General features: G+C 50.0%; 2 protein-coding genes across 2 annotated transcripts in view; one reads left to right on the top strand and one right to left on the bottom strand.

The window, feature by feature from the left end:
- BIN3 (bridging integrator 3) overlaps window positions 1-2,874 on the top strand; it is a 55,317-nt gene extending 52,443 nt beyond the window's left edge. Inside the window, exon 9 of the mRNA XM_065397763.1 lies at window positions 2,289-2,874. Coding sequence (XP_065253835.1) covers window positions 2,289-2,435 — 147 coding nt within the window. The 3' untranslated portion in view covers window positions 2,436-2,874. The remainder of the gene's footprint in view (window positions 1-2,288) is intronic.
- CCAR2 (cell cycle and apoptosis regulator 2) lies at window positions 2,735-11,579 on the bottom strand. The gene is made up of 20 exons (XM_065397762.1): window positions 11,507-11,579; window positions 10,926-11,041; window positions 9,617-9,708; window positions 8,930-9,021; window positions 8,237-8,351; window positions 7,899-8,025; window positions 7,384-7,480; window positions 7,109-7,225; window positions 6,757-6,991; window positions 6,558-6,671; window positions 6,308-6,471; window positions 5,446-5,629; window positions 5,137-5,361; window positions 4,850-5,050; window positions 4,433-4,768; window positions 4,192-4,341; window positions 3,994-4,102; window positions 3,709-3,906; window positions 3,413-3,618; window positions 2,735-3,289 (listed from the first exon to the last, which is right to left on the bottom strand). The coding sequence occupies exons 2-20, from the start codon at window positions 10,990-10,992 to the stop codon at window positions 3,239-3,241; spliced, it is 2,880 nt and encodes a 959-aa protein (XP_065253834.1). The 5' UTR covers window positions 10,993-11,041; window positions 11,507-11,579; the 3' UTR covers window positions 2,735-3,238.
- Between the last annotated feature and the right edge of the window lie 6,914 nt (window positions 11,580-18,493).

The following is an 18,493-nucleotide window of genomic DNA, read 5'->3' as shown; positions in this document are numbered from 1 at the left end:
GTGGTGTTGGGTGCCTGTGCTCCATGATGCGCTCTGAGGGATGAAAGACTTTATACAGCTATATGAAACCAAACGGTACCTGTGCCTTCCCTTTCCCTCCCCCCACCTCAAGAACACGTGATCCCGGCGTGAAACAATTTTGAAACTTCTTTCGAGGTGCCCAACACAAAGCCAGGTTGCTCCTGTGCTGGCACTTGTGTGCCCTGCCCCACAGGATGCTTCTTGGGAGCTGGGTGGGGAGGAGGAAAGAAGGCTTTTCCATTCACATTTGGAGGGGAGTGAGGTGTCAGTCCTGCTCCGCATCCCCCTGAGCGTAAGCCCATGGTAGAGGGGCTCCGGGATGGCCCAGCTATAAAGGAGCAACCAGGTTGAAAGTCAAGACTAAGCTGTTGGTTCCTGCTGCGCATCGGTGTTGGCAATCTAGTGACAGTGCTGGCTGGGCAGGCACTGAGGAGCATGCAGTTGCATGTTCCCAAGCTTGCTTTGGCTGGGACTGCAGGACCTAGCAGATCTTTCCCTTCTCCAGAGGCCATTAATACATATGTCTGTGCAAAGATTCCTCAGTTGTCTAGTGCTCACACACCTTTTTCTCTTGTCCCTTTCCCCTGAGGTTGCTTGGAGGGGTGATTTATTCCCTTCCTCCCTGTCCCACAATGAAGGAATAACAGACAAAGGGGCACCTCGCCGAGCACAGGGAGTTGTAAAGAAATCTGGGACTGTCCCTGGGTTCTCACCGACAGTCACTCCCTTGGCTGGGGTGGAGGGTTAGCAGCAGTTCTGACTGAGTCATTCGTGGCCACGCTTGGTAGGGTTACTTGGCCCTTCCATAGCACCCTCCGTCTCAAAGCACGTCAGACACATGCAGGAGGTGAGCAGTGTTTCCCCATTTTGCAGATCAGTAATCTGACTTGCCCAAGGTAACTTAATGAGTCAGTGCTGAGCCAGGAGTCCTGACTCACAGCTGTGACCACTGAACTGTTTTCCTCCAACGGGAGCCATGGGCTGGCGAGAGCGTCCTGTTTCCGTGCCAAAGGGGCTTGTGCTCAAAGGCACGTGAATGGTAATGGGCTGTTCAGCCGGCCCATTCATCCTGCCGGCGTTCTTTCCGGGTTATCGCTCCCTCCGTGCCTCATTGAGTTTATTTATCTTTGCAGGGTTTTGAGTTACTCAGTGGAATGTCTATTTTAGTTCTCATCTACGGGTATCTATGGAATAGTAGCGATCGTTCTAGAGACCAGGGAGGGCACAGCTGACACAGGGGCAGACGCCATTGTTTTCTGAATCAGAGCTCCAAATAGGGAGCACTGCTCTTACTCACAGAGGATTCCTCCCCTCTCCTGAGTCAAACCCAGAGAGAAGGGAAAGAGCGCCACAAAAGTAGCTTTATGGTTCGGACCCACCAAGGCCCAGGTGCCAGGCATTTGGATTCCCATCAGCGTCTCTGGACAATGCAACATGCCCCGGTGACATTCTAGCACTGAATAGTTCCTCAGCCAGCAGAAGGAGCCAAAACTCGCTGCAGAATTCCCATTCCCATCGCGTTAACTAGGCCTGCATGCAAGTTGCCAACATTGCTATTTTTCAATGACAATTTTCATAAAAGGATCAGAGCGCCCTCTAGTGAATGTGCTCATGCCTGTATTTTAGCTGGTGGCCCATGTACCATGAGCTGATGGTTCTGTCTCCTCAGAACCTGAACTGCCTGCTAGACACACACACTGGTGGAGAAAAGAGTTAGCTGGGTGCATAATGGGGACATTATTTTAGATAAAATTGCTGGACCTGTGTGGACACTAGTAGCCGCACAGTGCTTCCTGGCAATCTTCATTAATGGGGCATCACTTGGATCCTCTAGTTGGAGTGTGGAGCCCCCTTGTGGATTTGTGTGCGTAGCAGACTCTTGAGGAGGAGATCTCACCTTGGGGGGGGGGCAGGGAGGAAAACCTTCAGGGCTTTCCTCCCGTAATCTTTGTAGTTGACTATATGGTTTACTTCATAAAGGCTCATAGGGCTTGGTGGTGTAAGGGAGGACTGTGAGTGAGTTGGTGGCACAATGTAAGGATATCACTGGGAGCAGAGCTCAGCCTCCCACCACTCCTGAGGCAGGGCAGGGGACCAGCCCCCTTCCCCAGCAGCAGCCACCCTCCTTCCTGCCAAAACAAACAGGCTCTTCAGAGTGCTGGCCTGTGACCACCTGGAACAGGACAGTAAATCATGGGGGAGATTCTTTGGACCCTGTTATTTGTAAGTGGGGTGGAACATGGTTAACTTCTCGCTTCTCTCCCCAGGTTGTGTACTACACTGAAATGCACAAGATCTTCGGAGACCTGACAGAGCAGATTGATGAGCCAGGCCTCACAGATGAGCAGAGGGAGAAAGAGAACGAAGCCAAGCTGAGCGAGCTGCGGGCCCTGTCCATTGTGGCTGATGACTGACCTCCCCACCCATCCTGGGGGAGCCTTCTCAAGGGCTGCTGCTGTCTGATGATAAAGAACAGGGTGGAAATCTCCTGACTGACTCTAGGTTCTAACCTGTGCACAGCTGCCTGCTGCTCTCCAGCTTATAAGGAGTTCAAAGACAAGGTACAACTTTTGATGGGTGGTGGGGAAAAGAGTAATAGCTGCACAAGAGAAAGAGGGAAACCATTATCAGACTACTCTTGCTACCTCATGCAATGGGCCTAAAGCTGCCCTGTTTTAAGTGCAAACAACAATGTACACATGGTTTTCCTGTAGCACACAACTATTTATTAAGAATTAAAAAAAAAATTATACAAAGTCATCTCAGTGGGAAAACAAGAGACAAAAATAGCCACAGACAAGTGAAGAAGAGATTTTTTTTAAACCTTTCCCATTAAATACAAGTTGTTACCACATTTGTTTTGTTGTCTAAAGCACCACAAAGTGCAGATGGCAGACCTTCATCTTAAGACCCTTGTGTGTTTATTGTAAAGGGGAGGCATGGGCAGTAGCGCTCACAGCCATCACTTACCAGACAATTAGCAAAGGCCTTTTTTTGACAACTTTGGCTGTCACTGGCACACACTAGGCTGTGAAAACACTGTCCTGTTCCCCCATAATGGGAATCCAGCTCAAGTCTCCCTCAGGCAGTGAAAGGGTTCTTAGTTCCTCAGCATCTATGCCCCTCACTCACTGACCTTGCCATTTAGTCTACGCTCATGATAGGGCACAGACTCTGCTCTCTCCTGGCACACTATAGCTTCAGAGATCCACAGGCGTCAGTTGCTAGATGATGGTTCCTCCTCCTTCTTCTCGAAGCAGTTATTAGTCTGGAAGAGAGAAGGATGGCAGGCATAAGCCAGCAGGCCCTGCCCATTCTCTTCAGAAAGGCGCGCCCCCCCCCCCCCCCCAAAAAAAAATCAAATGCAAGAGGAGACAGCATAGATTGATACCTTCTCAATGATCTTCTGGATCTCCAGCTGCAGTGGAACAAGGCGCTTTTTGTTCTCCTGCAGCAGCCTTTGGAAGTGGGATTTCTGCCTCTCTGCTGATTTCACCTGCTCCTCCATATCAGCCAGCTGCTTCTGTACAGCCTGCAGCTCAGTGGTCAGCACCTTGTTTGATGACTCTGTCGCTGAGTAACGGGTCTGGGCTTCCTCTGTGGGCAGAGAACACATTCAGCCCCCCCTATGACTCCCTGGTGGGCCCGCATATACTCTGTCACCACCCCAGCAGTGCACTGGCTCACCCAGCTTGACCTCCAGAGTGTGGATTTTGCTCTCCAGGTACAGGCGGCTACTCTCAGTCTGCTCTGCCTTCTCCAGCAGCTTCCCCACATTGAGGACAGTCCCATTGTGGGAGATCAGGTCCCCATGCTCCACCACTGCCTTGGGCTGAGTAGAAACCTCAGCCACAGAGTTTGAGGCAGGCAGCAAAGAGAGGTTTCCTGAAACAAGAGCAACCAACCTAGTGGTGACTTTAGCCTCTGGGCACCAGTTGCCATGGCCCACGTGTCCAATAACTAACTACTTACCCAAGAGCCCTTCCTCAGGGACATGGTCAGCACTGTCCTGGCGGTTGTAGTGCAGGCTCCGGTACTGGCACACGTACTGAGTCACTACTCTGTTCACAAGCTGCTTCACCTGTCAACAAATCAGCACACACCACTCATTAGCACAGTAACTTTCACAATGGAGTGCCCCCCGAGGGTCAGCCACAAGCTGGTGCTCACCTGCTCTTTGCAAAGATGTAACCCCAGTGTCATGAGGATCTTCTCCAGGTCTCTTCTGTGCAGGTAGCCACAGAAATTCAAATCGAAGTAGATAAAGGCCAGGAGAGCATCCAGGGGCAGCACAGCACTTGGGTCCAGCTCCTTGGGCTGCTAAGGAACAAACCATTGGTTCAGGGCAGCCCTATTTCCCCCCCACACCCTCCTTAAGACTAGTCAGTCTGGGTTGCGGTGGCTTACTGACCAGGTCCTGGAGCGATGAGAACTCCATCTCTGACTGGTTAGAAGCAATGGATCTCACCTCCGCATCATCTAACTTGACACCTGCAGGGGACACAAACAAGGCAAGTTGTCTGCACAACCCAACTAGATGCACGTGCCACCCACGCCGTGCACCAGACCTACCAAAGTCCTCCTCCTCATCGTCTCGCAGCAGCAGGAGGTCATCCTCTAGGCTCAGCATGCACAGCTCATCAGTTGAGTCTTTAGGCTCCACTTTGCTGGCCTTCTCATCCTCTTTGGCCACCTTGGGACCCTCACTGCATGCTGGCTTCTGCTCTGCCCCTTCCTCCTCATGGGTCTGTGAACAGGCAGGAGAAAGTCAGAAGTGCTCTGTAGTCTCAGCTGAGACGCTGGGGAAAGGAGTGTAGCGGGGACACACCTGCACAGGCTCCTGCTCACTGGTTGCCTCCTCCTGGGCCTCTTCCTTCTGCACTCTCTCATGCTCCGCTGGCTTCTCTGACTCCAGGCTCTTCGCCTCTGATGGCTCTTCCTTTGCTGGCAGAGCCAGCAGCGCCTTGTAAAGCTTGTAGCCAAAATCTCGCTGCAGCATCTCCTGGAAAAGCTCTGCCACCACCGCCACCTTGGGGAGAGGCAGAGAGAATTTTAAGTGCAGCGCTCCAAGCAACTCTAGGTGCCATCATGCAGGGCAGCTCCCTTAGAGCCTACCTCAAATGAAAGCTTTTCCCTCCGTCTCCTGTACTCCAGCAGGGTGCAGAGCGAGATGTTGGAGCAGCTCGGCTGCCCACCCTGCATTGCTGGTTTGGGGTGAGCGATGATGGCAGGTTCCAGGGGGGGAGTTGGAGCTGGCTCAGCAACAGCATTGGTGGCATCCACATCCTGTGCACTGGCCTCCATTTCCTGGGCAGGGGCCGCATCTGGGATCTCCACGTCCTGTTTAAAAGCATTACAGAGAGATCTTTACAAAAGTGAGTGATAATACCTTTTGCTCTTGGCTTTATGACAGCCCAGTCTCACCATCTCTGCTTTCTCCTCCGGTGAGGGGGGTGGCAGAGGGGCCTTCTCTGCTTTCTGCTGGCACAGGGCCTCCCACTCCTCCAGAGGCGGCATGCAGCTCCAGACATCTGGCAGGAAGATCACCACTGTCTCCCTCTGTGACGGGTCTCCCTGACGCAGATATCTAAACTCAGCAAAACGGAACCTGGAGCATATGGGGGAGGGGGTGAGAGGGTCAGGGAATAAAACCTGTCACTGCTAGATCACTCTGAAGACAGCAACAGACCATGACTCCCACCCAAACCAAGTCTCTTGCTGTTCGGTCCACCCCGCCAATGCTAAAGACAGAGGGCCTCCATCTTCCCTTAGCTGTTACTAACCAACCAAGTCACATGTGAGACCAGGTTTAAGCAAAATAAAAATCAGTTGCCACGGTTACCCACTGCAGAAATTCTATATATAGCCATAATGTAATCAGCCAAACCAATGCACCCAAAGTCCCAGCCCAGATCTACATGGATCTGAGCAGGCCATTTTTATAGCTCAAAGATCTCTCATCATGGAATAGGGATTAATTAGGGACCCAATCCTATTACTGTGGTTTTAGTTCACTAAAACAATATGTCTGTCTGGTGATGTTCTCCTCCTAATACAGCCTGGCAAGATAATGATTAACCTGTTGAACTGGAGACATTTATGAAGTCATTGGGAGGTGAACTATCTATCTGCATCAATTACCTTTGGTATATGAAATAACAATGCACTTTTATGTAGAAAACCATGATTAAATCAAATCCACCCTGGTGGATGATGCTATATTTTGGTCTTCTCATCTCTCAAGACAATTAATATACCTATTCTTATGGGGGAGGGTAACACTCACCACTTAGTGCACGCGCTCAGGTCCAGGCCAGTCTGGGCCTTGGTGCAGCGAATGGCTGTGCGAACCAGAACCATGGGATCAGCGTCCGGCTCGGGGCCATCCAGAGAAGGCGACCACTCCCCTCCAATCAGCACAGCTTCATCCTCTTTCCTCCCCAGCAGGAACTAGGGAAGGAGAAGTTGTGAAGCCCAATAATCCTCTATAAAGGAGGGAATTCCTGCTCCTCCCTACAGATTAACAGCAGCCTCACCTTTATTTGCTTTGTGGGGTGCTCCGGACTCTCCTTCTGCTCGCTGGGCTCTTCAATATATAACAAGCAATGGCGATACAACTCCTCTAGGCCTGGGGAAGACAGCAGCATCACCTGTGGGGACAGCAACATGGTCAGACTGGCACAGATACCCCTATAAACCTGGGCACATGGGACCCCATTGCCCTGACTCCCTCACCTTGGCACTGAATGCAGGATCTGTGTCCTCCAGCACAACATCCTGGGTGGCATCCTCCTCTGTCTCGGGCACCTCCTCCGCAGGGTCAGCCACCAGGATGCGGCTGGGGTGCCTCAGGGTCAGTGGCTGGGTGAGCGGGAATGTGTCCAGCCAGCACAGGCGGACTTCATAGAACTCCCTGGGCAACTGGATGCTGCAGTAGCGTCTCAGGATTTCCATGGCGTCGCAGAAGGGGCTGGAGCCAGGCAGAGAGAAACTAGGGCTAGCAGCAGACACACAGAGCCAGTCACAGCCCCTCAAACAGTGGAATCACAGCTGGCCGGGTGTCCCTATTAGTGCTCCGGGCTCTCACCTGTCCACAGCATAGCGTGCAAAGTAGACCCGGTACTGTGGCGGATCATGGCGTGGCTTTTTCACTCCCCACGGTTCGCCACCTTTCTGTTTCCGCTTCTTCGAATCAAAGTCGTCCCTGTAACCAGCACAATGTGCACAGGAATCACGCACTGAAACCTTGATGCAGCTACCTCAAGGGTGGGGGAACACAATCATCAGATATCCAGACTCTTTCCAAAGGTTCTATACGGTCCCCCTTGGAGCTTATAGGGACACACTTTCCACAGTCCTTACCATCTGCCTGAGTCCTGTCTGCCCTTTGGGCCCCGACCAGGGTATCTCCCAAGGTGGCCCAGGTGGAGCGAAGGGGATGACTGGAAGAGGCTCATTGCTAGGGAAACAAATACACAGTCTTATTTCTAAGCCACTCCAAAAATCCAATCCCTGTTTGGATTAACTAAGGCTTGTTATTACTACATTGGCTTCCCCCGCCCTCGCTCCAGGAGGTGCCATCCCAGGGCTCCCACAACCCATGTCTGGAGGCAATCAACTTTGTTTCCACCAGCCTATGTCAAGAAGAGGCTGGTGCATATAAACTTTCCTCTGGTCTCATGAGGATTGGGGCTTATTCCAGACTTCTTACCCAATGTTACCAGGACCAATTGCCAACAGGATGGGAAGGGTGTCATTGCTAAGAGGCAAGACCAAAATGTCCACAGGACCCTTGCCACTAAGACAGGTGGATCATCCCAGCAATCCCTGTAGCTCCAGTGCTCTAAGTCTCCCCTGCATTAGCCGTCAGTACTCACGTTTCTGGGGAAACAGAGGAGGGATCCGGTGAGGCTGGAACAGCAGCTGAGGTTGGGCTCCCAGGATGCCTTGTTTCTGTCCTAAGGATGCCACATGCAGGAGAGGGGTGGGGGCCTTCAGGAGGGGCTATAGAATGAAAGGCATGTAATATTCAGGCCAAGAACTTGTTCCCCACCCAGGCCTAGAGCCTCCCAGCTTGCAGCAGCTGCCTCAAGATGAAGCACTGCACCCCAACCTCTGCAGGGTTGGAGAAAGGGGAACAGCAGGGCATAGGCTCACAGGGATCAGCCTCACCCATCGCTAACATAGAGAGAATTATAAGGGCTTTAAATGATACCTGATTGGACAATGTCTGGACTTTCATGGCATTCCAGGGCACCGATTGGCTTGGATTGTAGACAGCTTTCACCAGCACTTTCTCACCTATCTGTGGTAACCGGCCCTTCACAACACTGTCACAAAACACAGAGCAACAAGGCACTGCCATTATCATTTCACACCAGAGCCCAGGCGTCCTGACTTTAGTCCCCCTCTGCTCTTCAAGGCTCTTGAGATGAGGAGACATACTGATGGCCTCGGGGGTTAGAAGCCAGCACCTTCTTTTGGAAACACCCTCTTTGCAGCATTGGGACAACACCCAGAAGGAAGCAGCACAAAGGACCAATGGACACAGGTACAGATTTGCATAAGAGGGAAGCTGCTATAAATTTGAGGTGTCTTGCAGAGGACCCCGGGTCTCGTCTTGTCAACATCGGAGCATAGATCCAGATCCGCAGAAGCCCGGCTCCACCCCTCCCCCATCTAACTCACCTGGCCAGTGCAGTTAAGGGGAGCAACTAATTGGTAACAACAACAAGACGGAGTGTGCTTGTGTGTGTGTATATAGGTATGTGAGTGCGTGAGCGTAATATATATTGTATGCATATGATACAGTGTTATTTAATACATGTATTACTAATAAATGTGGCGTTTTGCCTTATTCCCCCTGAAAAGATCCTGTGCAGTACTTTAAGTACAACCCTCGCCTTACCTCAATTGGAAGAAGACCTCTTCATCCACCACCCCAAAGTAGTCATGCAGGCTGGTGACAATGCCGGTAAACACTCGCTGCTTCTCACCCACCTGCAAGGCAAAGGACCAGCGGGTTCACATCATCATCCCAGCAGGGCAAAGTGGGGGCTCACACATCAGCACCAGGCAAAACACACAATTGCTGCCATTACGCTCAGTCACCACCTGTGCGCTCATCCCACCACACACTGCAGTCAACAGACAATACATATTCATACAGACAGTCGTGCTCACATTCCATGCACAAATCACTTTACTCTCTCACATACACACAGCCAGTATCAGCTCTGGGCAGCCCCTACTATCCCCAGGACTGAGGAACACTGTAGTCAAGTGCTCTGTCACCACCATCTAGCCCCCTGTGGCTCAGTGGGATGAGCTGGCCCCATACAGACCCCTTTGGATTTCACTTTCATTTGGTGCATTATGTACAGTCAGAGACTGAGGAGACTCTAAAGGGAAATTCCTGCAGCCACATGCAGGGGGCTGGGCTGTGATCAGAAGTGACTTAGTACTTGGAGGGTTAAGAATACGTTGGCATGGAGACAGAAACTCTCATCAAGGTCTCTCACTTCCTGGAGAGACCAGCCTAAACACCAGCTTCCTGAAGCAGCTGGGGCTGAGGGAAGGATTGTCCCCAACATACCTGCAGGTGCCGTGCATTCTGGATAAGATCTGCTGAGACAGGAGGGTTTAACAGGCCAGGTGGAGGTCCCAATAAGGAGGTTGGGTGTGTCCCTAGAATGGAAGAGGGGGGGGGGGGGAAAGCTCTTTGTTTTTGACCTTCTAAGGGGATGTAAACAGTTCCATGCCCAGCAGGAAAGAGACACCTTGTGGAATCAACTCAAAAGTAGCTCCAATCTGAGCCATTCAGTACCGACCGGTCCAGCCCAGATTACAGGGGGGCAAGCAGGAGAGACACGGACCTGTAATTAGCAGTCCACTTTTCCAGATGCCTAACAGCCAGAGAACCAGATTGACTCACTGGAGCTACCAGAGTTTTCCAGAAGCAATGCCCTGGGAAACTCCTACCCTTAGCATACCAAACTGTGGGGAGTTGGGAGGGAAGATGCTGCCTCTATCCAGCATGCATCTCCTAATTGGGAACCACTGCATCTTTAACAACCTGTGAACCCCTTTCATTAAAATGTCGTCTCACTTGGAAATATAAAATTTGTTTTTATGACATGCTTATCACACACTATTTATCATTACAATATTTTTATTGCATTATGAAAACGGCAACACGCTTCCAAGATCTCACTTTCGTAGCTTGTATCACTTTGAATAATCCTGTTATAAACCAAGGCTCCTATGTTTCATCAAGAAATATCAGATGTGAAACAGCATGAAGGTATTTAAAAAGCCAACTCAAAGAGTTCCTCCTACACAACCATTCCGGTCTTGAGAAGTCCAGGCAAACAGCGCACATTACAACAAAGCTTAAACTTGTCCTTCATAATAATTTTAAAAACAATACAATGCCTATTTAATTTTTAAAACAGCCAAAAAAAAAAAATCCACCTCCCTTTCCATTTATTATGAGGAGTCTTCCGACGAAGTGGGTATTCACCCACGAAAGCTCATGCTCCAATACGTCTGTTAGTCTATAAGGTGCCACAGGACTCTTTGCTGCTTATAAGAAGTCTTGAAGTTTAAATCTCCTCAATGTGATAGATATGTTTGCTTTGATCTGCTTAGCTCTTGGAAGTCCAGGGGCTCTGGGCTGTGAGACAACCTTATTATCCATAAATAAAATGTGGATAATTCTTAAGTGAGTCAGTGGCAGCACCTAGGAAGAGAACTCAGGAGTCCTGGCTCTCACTCTGATTAAATACTTGACTCCAGGTTCCCCAGGAAAAGTGAGGGAAGCCTCATCACTTGGGCCATTTACAATTAGGCTGGGCTACTACTTAAGTCTGCAGAAAACATCCCCAGGTGTCGGGCTAGCTGACCTGAGAATGGCCTCGCTCCCTGCAGGTTGCCAGCTCGCAGAGGCTTCTGACGCTTGAACTGGGCCATTTCGGGTGCTCGGGTTGTTCGTCTTCTCTAGGCAGTAGCTTCGCCTTGCCTAGGAGAGAAAGAGAGACAAAGGCTGCATCACAAATCTGCCCCCCCCCCCTCCCTTGCCAAGAGCAGGGCGAGCCTAGACCCCCAGCGGAGCGCTCTCCGGGCCAGACACGTGCTAGATGAATTCAGGAGCAGGACAACCCCCAGCCAGCAACAGTCCTTGAAACCGGCTCCCCCCGCCCCCGAGCGCACACCCCGCCTCCCCTAGGCCGGGCCCGCTCCCTGAGCCAGGGCGCAAGAGGCGGAACTGCCCAGCCCGGGAGAGACGGGACAGAGGCTACCCCGGGGAGCGTTGGGACCGGGCACTGCCCCCAGCCCGGGGGGAGAGAGCGGAGGCGCCGTACCGGGGCGGAGATGGACACTGCTCCCCTCACCCTCCAGATTAGGGGGGAGACGCTGCCACCCCCCTCACACCCCGCGTAGCTGCGACGGGGGAAAAGCACCCGAGACCGGAACCGGAACCCACCTGCGGACGGAGGCGGAGCAGGTCCGGGACACACAGGACCCGCGACACCTGGGACAAAGGGACCCGGAAACGCTTCACCGGAAGCCCGCTTTCGCCCGCCCCGGCCCAACCGGAAGGGACCGAGAACCGCCGCACCACTGGAAGTGTTGCTGCCCGGAGCGGCAAACGGAGGCACTAACCGGAAGTTACATAATCCCTTAACGGAAGAGGGACTGCCCTGACCGGAAGTGTGGCAGGGAGGTCAGGGGGTGCAGCCCGCTCCCCCCCCCCCCCCAGCATGTTTTGGAGGCGTGGGGGAGTTGCCTGAACCTGGGCACAGGGATAACAGCGTGTAGTGTGACATCATACTATCCCAGTGACATCACAGTTATACATCACTTTGTTAGATGACATCCTGGTGCTACCCCACTGACACTAGAGGGACAGCCCTCCCCCCTGGAGGCAATACTGCCCCCTGCAGGCAAAAGTCCTGCAGCACCCTCCCACACCATCAGGTGCACAAGGAGACACCCCTCCTCTCCAAACCCCACCCAACTGTGCATCACCCAACCCATCCCCCTCCCCGCAGCTGCCTTACTCAGCTCCCCCCAGCGCCCGCAGTAGCCAGGGCCGGATTAACTTTTTGTGGGCCCGGCCCCAAACATATTTGTAGGTCCCCCTGGGGAATGAAGAGGATGGGGGCAAGAGCACAGCAGGCAGGGTGGATTTGATTTAAATCACTAGTTAGGAAGACTCGATTTAATCATGGGTTTCTACATAAAAATCCATTCTTGGTGGTTGTTATAACCTTAAAACATATTCTTCACAACTCAGAGATAGATTTAGGTTTTGTTTTTAGAAAATACACACTATACATTTTTAAACAGCGATTTATTTTGAAAACTTTTCAGATGAGTTTTACAGCTATATCAGAAAATGAATGATTGTTTAGTTATTTCATTTACCAAAGATAATTGAAGCAGATATTTATGAAGTCATTGGGAGATGAACTATCTCCAATTCAACAGGTTAATCATTAATATTTGGAGGATTTTCTTGCCAGGCTGTATTAGGAGGAGAACATCACCAGACAGACATTTAAATTGTTTTATTTAACTAAAACAATAACGTTAAGTATTCTGGATTTTTTCCCTTCAACAGCAAACATAATATTTTAACAAAAAAACATGTCCCTCACTTCTCACATTTATCTCCAGATTTCACATTTATGTCCAGATCTATTCTGCTCCCAACAATCTTCCTATTCATTGAACTTTTTGAAACTTTCCACTTTTAAAGAGAGGTAAGGGGTTGACCCTGTGTACACAAATTTGCAGAGGGACAGTAGAGTTGAGATCTGTTATTTCTCACCTCTATACATTTATTTATTTATTTAAAAACATTTTTGCTGTTAACAAGCATGTTACCTCTGGAGACACAAATCCACAGTTTGAGAACTGCAAAACTAAGCATCTCTGATGGTATCTTCTAGACTGAGCACTGAGTCCCATTGGGTAGATAAAAAAATTAACCTAAATAATCTATACAGAAGTCTGTAGAACCCCATAAGATTGGGTCCCTAAGCCTGTAGAACTGATGAATGAAATTGTTTTTAAATTGTGCACTTTATTAATGTAACTTCATAAGTAAAGTTTTATGAATTAAACAACAGTCATTCATAAAACTGGTTACCCCAATAACTGGCTAATTGACAATTAAAATGCTTGTTAAGAGCCATAGCTGTTCAGCCAGTTGCCCTTGTAAGTTTCACTATCAATCCAATTCCTGCTTAAATCACTGAGACTTGCACTGTTTCAGTATTGTAACTTCTGTTCATTGTTTGCCATTCATTACACTTGCCTACATTGTAACTTCTGTTCACTGTTTGCCATTCACTATGCTTGTCTACTTCTGTTCACTGTTTGCCATATTGTAATTCAAACTCCATTTTACAACACTTACTCCATTTTGTAAAAGCTTGCTGCAACCTTCATTTTTGCAAAACTCTGCTGTAAGCTTATTAGTTTAGATGAGATGTGTGAATGAGGTATGGATGGATGATGGAATCAACCTCCAGCACCAGCCTGTCCTGATGAAACAGAGTTCAAACACCAATGGCTGAAGATGGGTAATCAATAACCGAACCCAGAAGCAGCAGCAAGATCTATAGACTCTGGATTCAAACTAAAGCCTACAAAAAGGATGGGTGAGATGGAAGACTTGGAAGGGTAACGTTCTGCTGCCAACATGGGAGGGCAGACCCAGCCCTTTCTTGTGCCCGGCTTTCCTGGCCAGTTAGCCGCCACAAGCTACGATCCCAAGCCGCGAACTCAAGCCACGAACTCAAGCTATGTTCAGAACTGGTAACTATACAGAAGCTGCAGAACATCTCTCTGTGTGTGTGTGTGTGTATATATATATATATATATAAATAAAAGTATTAAGGTATTAGCTAGTGGTTATAGATCAAATTGTTATCATAATATAAATGTGGCATCTTTGCCTTGCCCCCTGAAACGATCCTGTGTAGTTTTGTCTGCATAACAAGCCCTGAACTATTAGAACTCATTTACAAAACTTTTCTTAAACATTACATGAATATAGTCTCCTACTATAGAATCAGAATTTATAATCCCTATTCCATGATATAATGTATCTTAATTAAAACAATCTTTAGATTGGATTTTTGAGGGGGGGGGGGGAACTATTTAAATTTAAAAAATCTGATTTTTTTTTAAGCCATTGATTTTTATCCACCCTGACAGCTGGGCATGGTGTGTGTGTGGGGGAAGGATTGGTTCCCAGCTGGAGCAAGGGAGGGGCCAGGGGTGAGATGAGCATGGGGGGAGGATTAGTCCCTGCTAACTGGAGCAAGGCAGGGGCTGGGGGCAAAAACACAGCGGGGCGGGAGCTAGGGTTGGTCGTTGGAGCAAGGGAGGGGCTGGGAGTAAACTGCAAGCGCAGCAGGGCTGGAGAGGGGGTAAACAGGATCCCCCCCTCACCCCTGCCCACATAGAGTGGGTACCTACCTTCTCCCTGGTTCTAGCCCATTCTCTTTGCCTCTCTCTGCACCGAGCTGAGGGTGGGGGTACAGGGTCTAGGCGGGAGATAGGGTGCAGGAGCAAGCTGGGGGTTGGGGTCTGGCCAGGAGCTAGAATGAGGGAGGGGGCTCAGGGTTGGGGCAGGAGGTTGGGGTGTGGAGCACCTACCTGGGGCAGCTCCCATTCGGTGTGAGGGGTGCAGGTGGGTATGTGGGGGGGAGAGGGTGCAGGAGCTCCCGTTTGGTGCTCAGGGTGAGGGTTGGGATGTGGGGGGGGTGCAGGAGTCAGGGCATGGGGGGCTGGGTATGTGTGGAGGTGCAGGAGTCAGGGCTGGGGTCGTGGGGGGGGGCTGCAGGAATCAGGTCAGGGGGCTGGGAGTTTGTGAGGTGGGTGCAGGGGTCAGGGCTGGGGTTGTGGGGGTGCTCCCAGCCCCCTGCCCTGAGCAGTTCACAGCAGGGGGCTGGAGGGGGTATGCCCCGATTCCACCCCCTTTCCCAAGGCCCTGCCCCCACCTCTTCTCCACTTCCTCTTCTCTCTCCTGAAAGTTATTAAATGTTCAACGCCAAGGAACAGAAGGGGTAGAGGACTGAATTTTCCACAGCCTCCCTCACAAAATATATCACCACTTTGCCTTTAGTAATTATCCTTTTGAGGGGAAAACGGGGCACTTCTCTCTTTTTGCAAAGTCCTGTGACCTCTTTCAGCTAAAGAAAACTTGTGAGTGCTGGTGATGCAATAGCTCTTTACCGCTCTCCCCGTTATAGCGGTGGGGGATGAGTAAAGGTGGGGGTGCAGTGTTAAGGCCCCTGTGACCCCCAATGCCTGCACACTTCAGGGGACAGCAGCTGCTGTTGGAAGGGGCATTTCCCTCACTAGTGTTAAGCCGCCCGATGCTCCCAGGACTTGGAGGGACAGAGTGGCTGCTACTCTAGCCCAGGCTGGAGCTGGGAGGAAGGACATGGCCGTAGCATCACCCCTCCAGCTACTGGGACAAGCCACCGTGTACCCCTTGTGCTTAGAGAGGGAGGAGGGTGAACACCGCTGATGAACTCCAGCCAAAGTAATTTCCATCAGTAAGCCAGGGGTAGGACACAGCCCATTTCTCCGCCTAGAGCAACCACTCATGGGAGTTACCAAAAGCGGTCGCCTCTCTTCAAAAGCTTGCACACCAGAGAGCAGTGATGGTCCATGGCCTCTACCCGTAGGCACTCGTCATAGGTGGTCTCTCACAAAGGTTTTACTGTAGATCTAATTCTAGAGGCCAGTAGGCCCTTTGGGAATTCGCTCCTTGGACTCTCAAAGGCTGGCCCAGCCCTGGCCCAACTTAAATCTTTCCCTTAGCTCTGGCAGATAGATCCTACCACTATCCACCCCACAAAACTGACCCCTTATGTCTCATAGCCCAAGTCAGCTTTAACAATCACAGCGCCTGTGCATTACTCCCTGCCCAGGAAGGGCTAGCAGGTGAGCTGCTACGAATAGCCATTACCCCTACATCATCATCACACTAAGACCATATGCAACCTGTTAATTGAAATTATTTATGCCTTATTTTAAGCAAGTATTTAATTCGTCCCAAATCCTTTCCCCATGTACACAGAGAAACATTTAACCATGCAGGAGGTTGAGCAATAAATGGAGTGTATCTCGAACAGCAAATCTACTCCAGGGAGCTGCATGGAGGATTATAATGGAGACGTTACTGCCATCGTGTGGCTAAATTTAAAACCTTCCCCACGTTCATTCAGGATAGGTTCTCCCCTTTGCCCCCAGCCCAATTTCTCAGTAGGAAGCAGAACTGTGAGACTAGCTCCACTTCTAGCCAGATTCAGCACATGCTATAGCTAGCCAGGCTCTGGCTCCTTACAGAGGTAGGCCTAGCTCACTTCGGAAGTGGCAGCTAAGCTTCAATGCAGACGCAAGCCCTAGACAAGCCCGTCAGAGCAGAGGGTAGGCACAGTTTTCACAATTGTATAGTATTGATTATTGAAAAACAGGGGAGAAAAATAGCTGCTTTTACACAGGGCCCAAGTTCAACTAGGTCTTTGTCTCAAATAAAGAGCACTAAAGTCACAGGCCAGCCTCAACAACCATGAGAGCGCATGGCTCAACCTTGGCAGAACTGCAGCAAGGATAGGTCTCTTCTCGGCTCCACCCCTCGTCCTTGGAGAACCTTCCTCCCCACTCTCCCTGCCACAACTCCCCTGGGCTCATGCTGGGAGAATAGGATTCGTTAATTTCCCACACATGGCTTGGCTCAGCTACCTTACAGATCCCTGCACTTGAGGAAGCGGTGATCTTTCCTGGGGCCAGAAGAGGGTTAATCCCTCGTCTCTGCCCTGTCTATACAGCCCAACATGCTCCTTAGATAGTAGGTCTGTCCACACACACAAGCACCTGCTGTAGATATATATCATGTGAGCACAAGAACCAAATTTCATTTTCTCCCTCTCTATTCTATCACTTCTCTCTACTCTGCCTCTCAGCTATAGTTACTTCTGTACAGGTCTGTGGGTCAGGAGGCTTCATCATTCACTATACATATACTAATCCCAACTCTACATATAAAATGATGGGGTCTAAATTAGCTGTTGCTACTCAAGAAAAATCTTGGAGTCATTGTGGATAGTTCTCTGAAAACATCCACTCAATGTGCAGCGGCAGTCAAAAAAGTGAACAGAATGTTGGGAATCATTAAGAAAGGGATAGATAATAAGACAGAAAATATCATATTGCCTCTATATAAATCCATAGTACGCACACATCTTGAATATTCTGTGCAGATGTGGTTGTCCCATCTCAAAAAAGATATTTTGGACTTGGAAAAGCTTCAGAAAAGGGCAATAAAAATGATTAGGGGTATGGAACAGCTTCCGTATGAGGAGAGATTAATAAGACTGGGACTTTTCAGCTTGGAAAAGAGACGGCTAAGTCTATAAAATCATGACTGGTGTGGAAAAAGTAAATAAGGAAGTGTTATTTACTCCTCCTCCTAACACAAGAACTAGGGGTCACCAAATGAAATATAGGCAGCAGGTTTAAAACAAACAAAAAATATTTTTTCACACAAACACACAGTCAACCTGTGGAACTCCTTGCCAGAGGATGTTGTGAAGGCCAAGACTATAAACAGGGTTCAAAAAATAACTAGATAAGTTAATGGAGGATAGGTCCATCAATGGCTATTAGCCAGGATGGGTAGGGATGGTGTCCCTAGCCTCTATTTGCCAGAAGCTGGGAATGGGTGACGGGATGGATCACTTGATGATGACCTGTTCTGTTCATTCCCTCTGAAGAACCTGGCATTGGCCATTGTCGGAAGACAGGATTCTGGGCTAGATGGACCTTTGGTCTGACCCATCATGGCTGATCTTACGTCTGAAAAGCGCTGGTAAGTGCTCTATAAATGCTAAGTATCAGAAGTTACAGGTATCAGTGATGCCAATGGGGAGTGGGTAGGAGACAGAAGCAACAGCAGGAATATACAGGACAGGAGGCAGTGCTGGGGCTGACCCTACTCCAGGTACCCAACATCCTTGGATCCTGGAAGACGTGGGCATTCAGCATTAAGAGCACGGTCACAATTGCATCTTCTCTTGATTCCTGTGCAGTTCTGCTCCATGCATTAGTCATCACCTCTGAAGAGATTCCTGATTAATGTCCTCCATGCAGCCTGGATCTTTAGCTCACCTCCTTTGGTGGGGAGAGGGTTACCTTTCCACTACGTGTTAAACTCCCTACGTGCTACACCGCTGATTTGTCCCCAGTGCTGCTCCCACGCAGACTCCTCTGCGGCCAGAGAGTATGGCTAGGTCACAAAGCCTTCATGAGGCTGACACTGGGTGACCAATTCACCCCTTGCCCTAGCAGAGGGGCTGGCTCAGCTGGAGTAGCGGCACATGGCACTTCATGCTGCACTGGTCTCTTAGGCCAAGCTGTTATCTCCCCAATATTGACAGGCCAGAGC

The sequence above is a fragment of the Emys orbicularis genome, chromosome 2 (genome assembly GCF_028017835.1).
Source record: "Emys orbicularis isolate rEmyOrb1 chromosome 2, rEmyOrb1.hap1, whole genome shotgun sequence".
Taxonomy (NCBI): domain Eukaryota; kingdom Metazoa; phylum Chordata; order Testudines; family Emydidae; genus Emys; species Emys orbicularis.
This window is presented reverse-complemented; position numbering and strand designations above follow the sequence as displayed.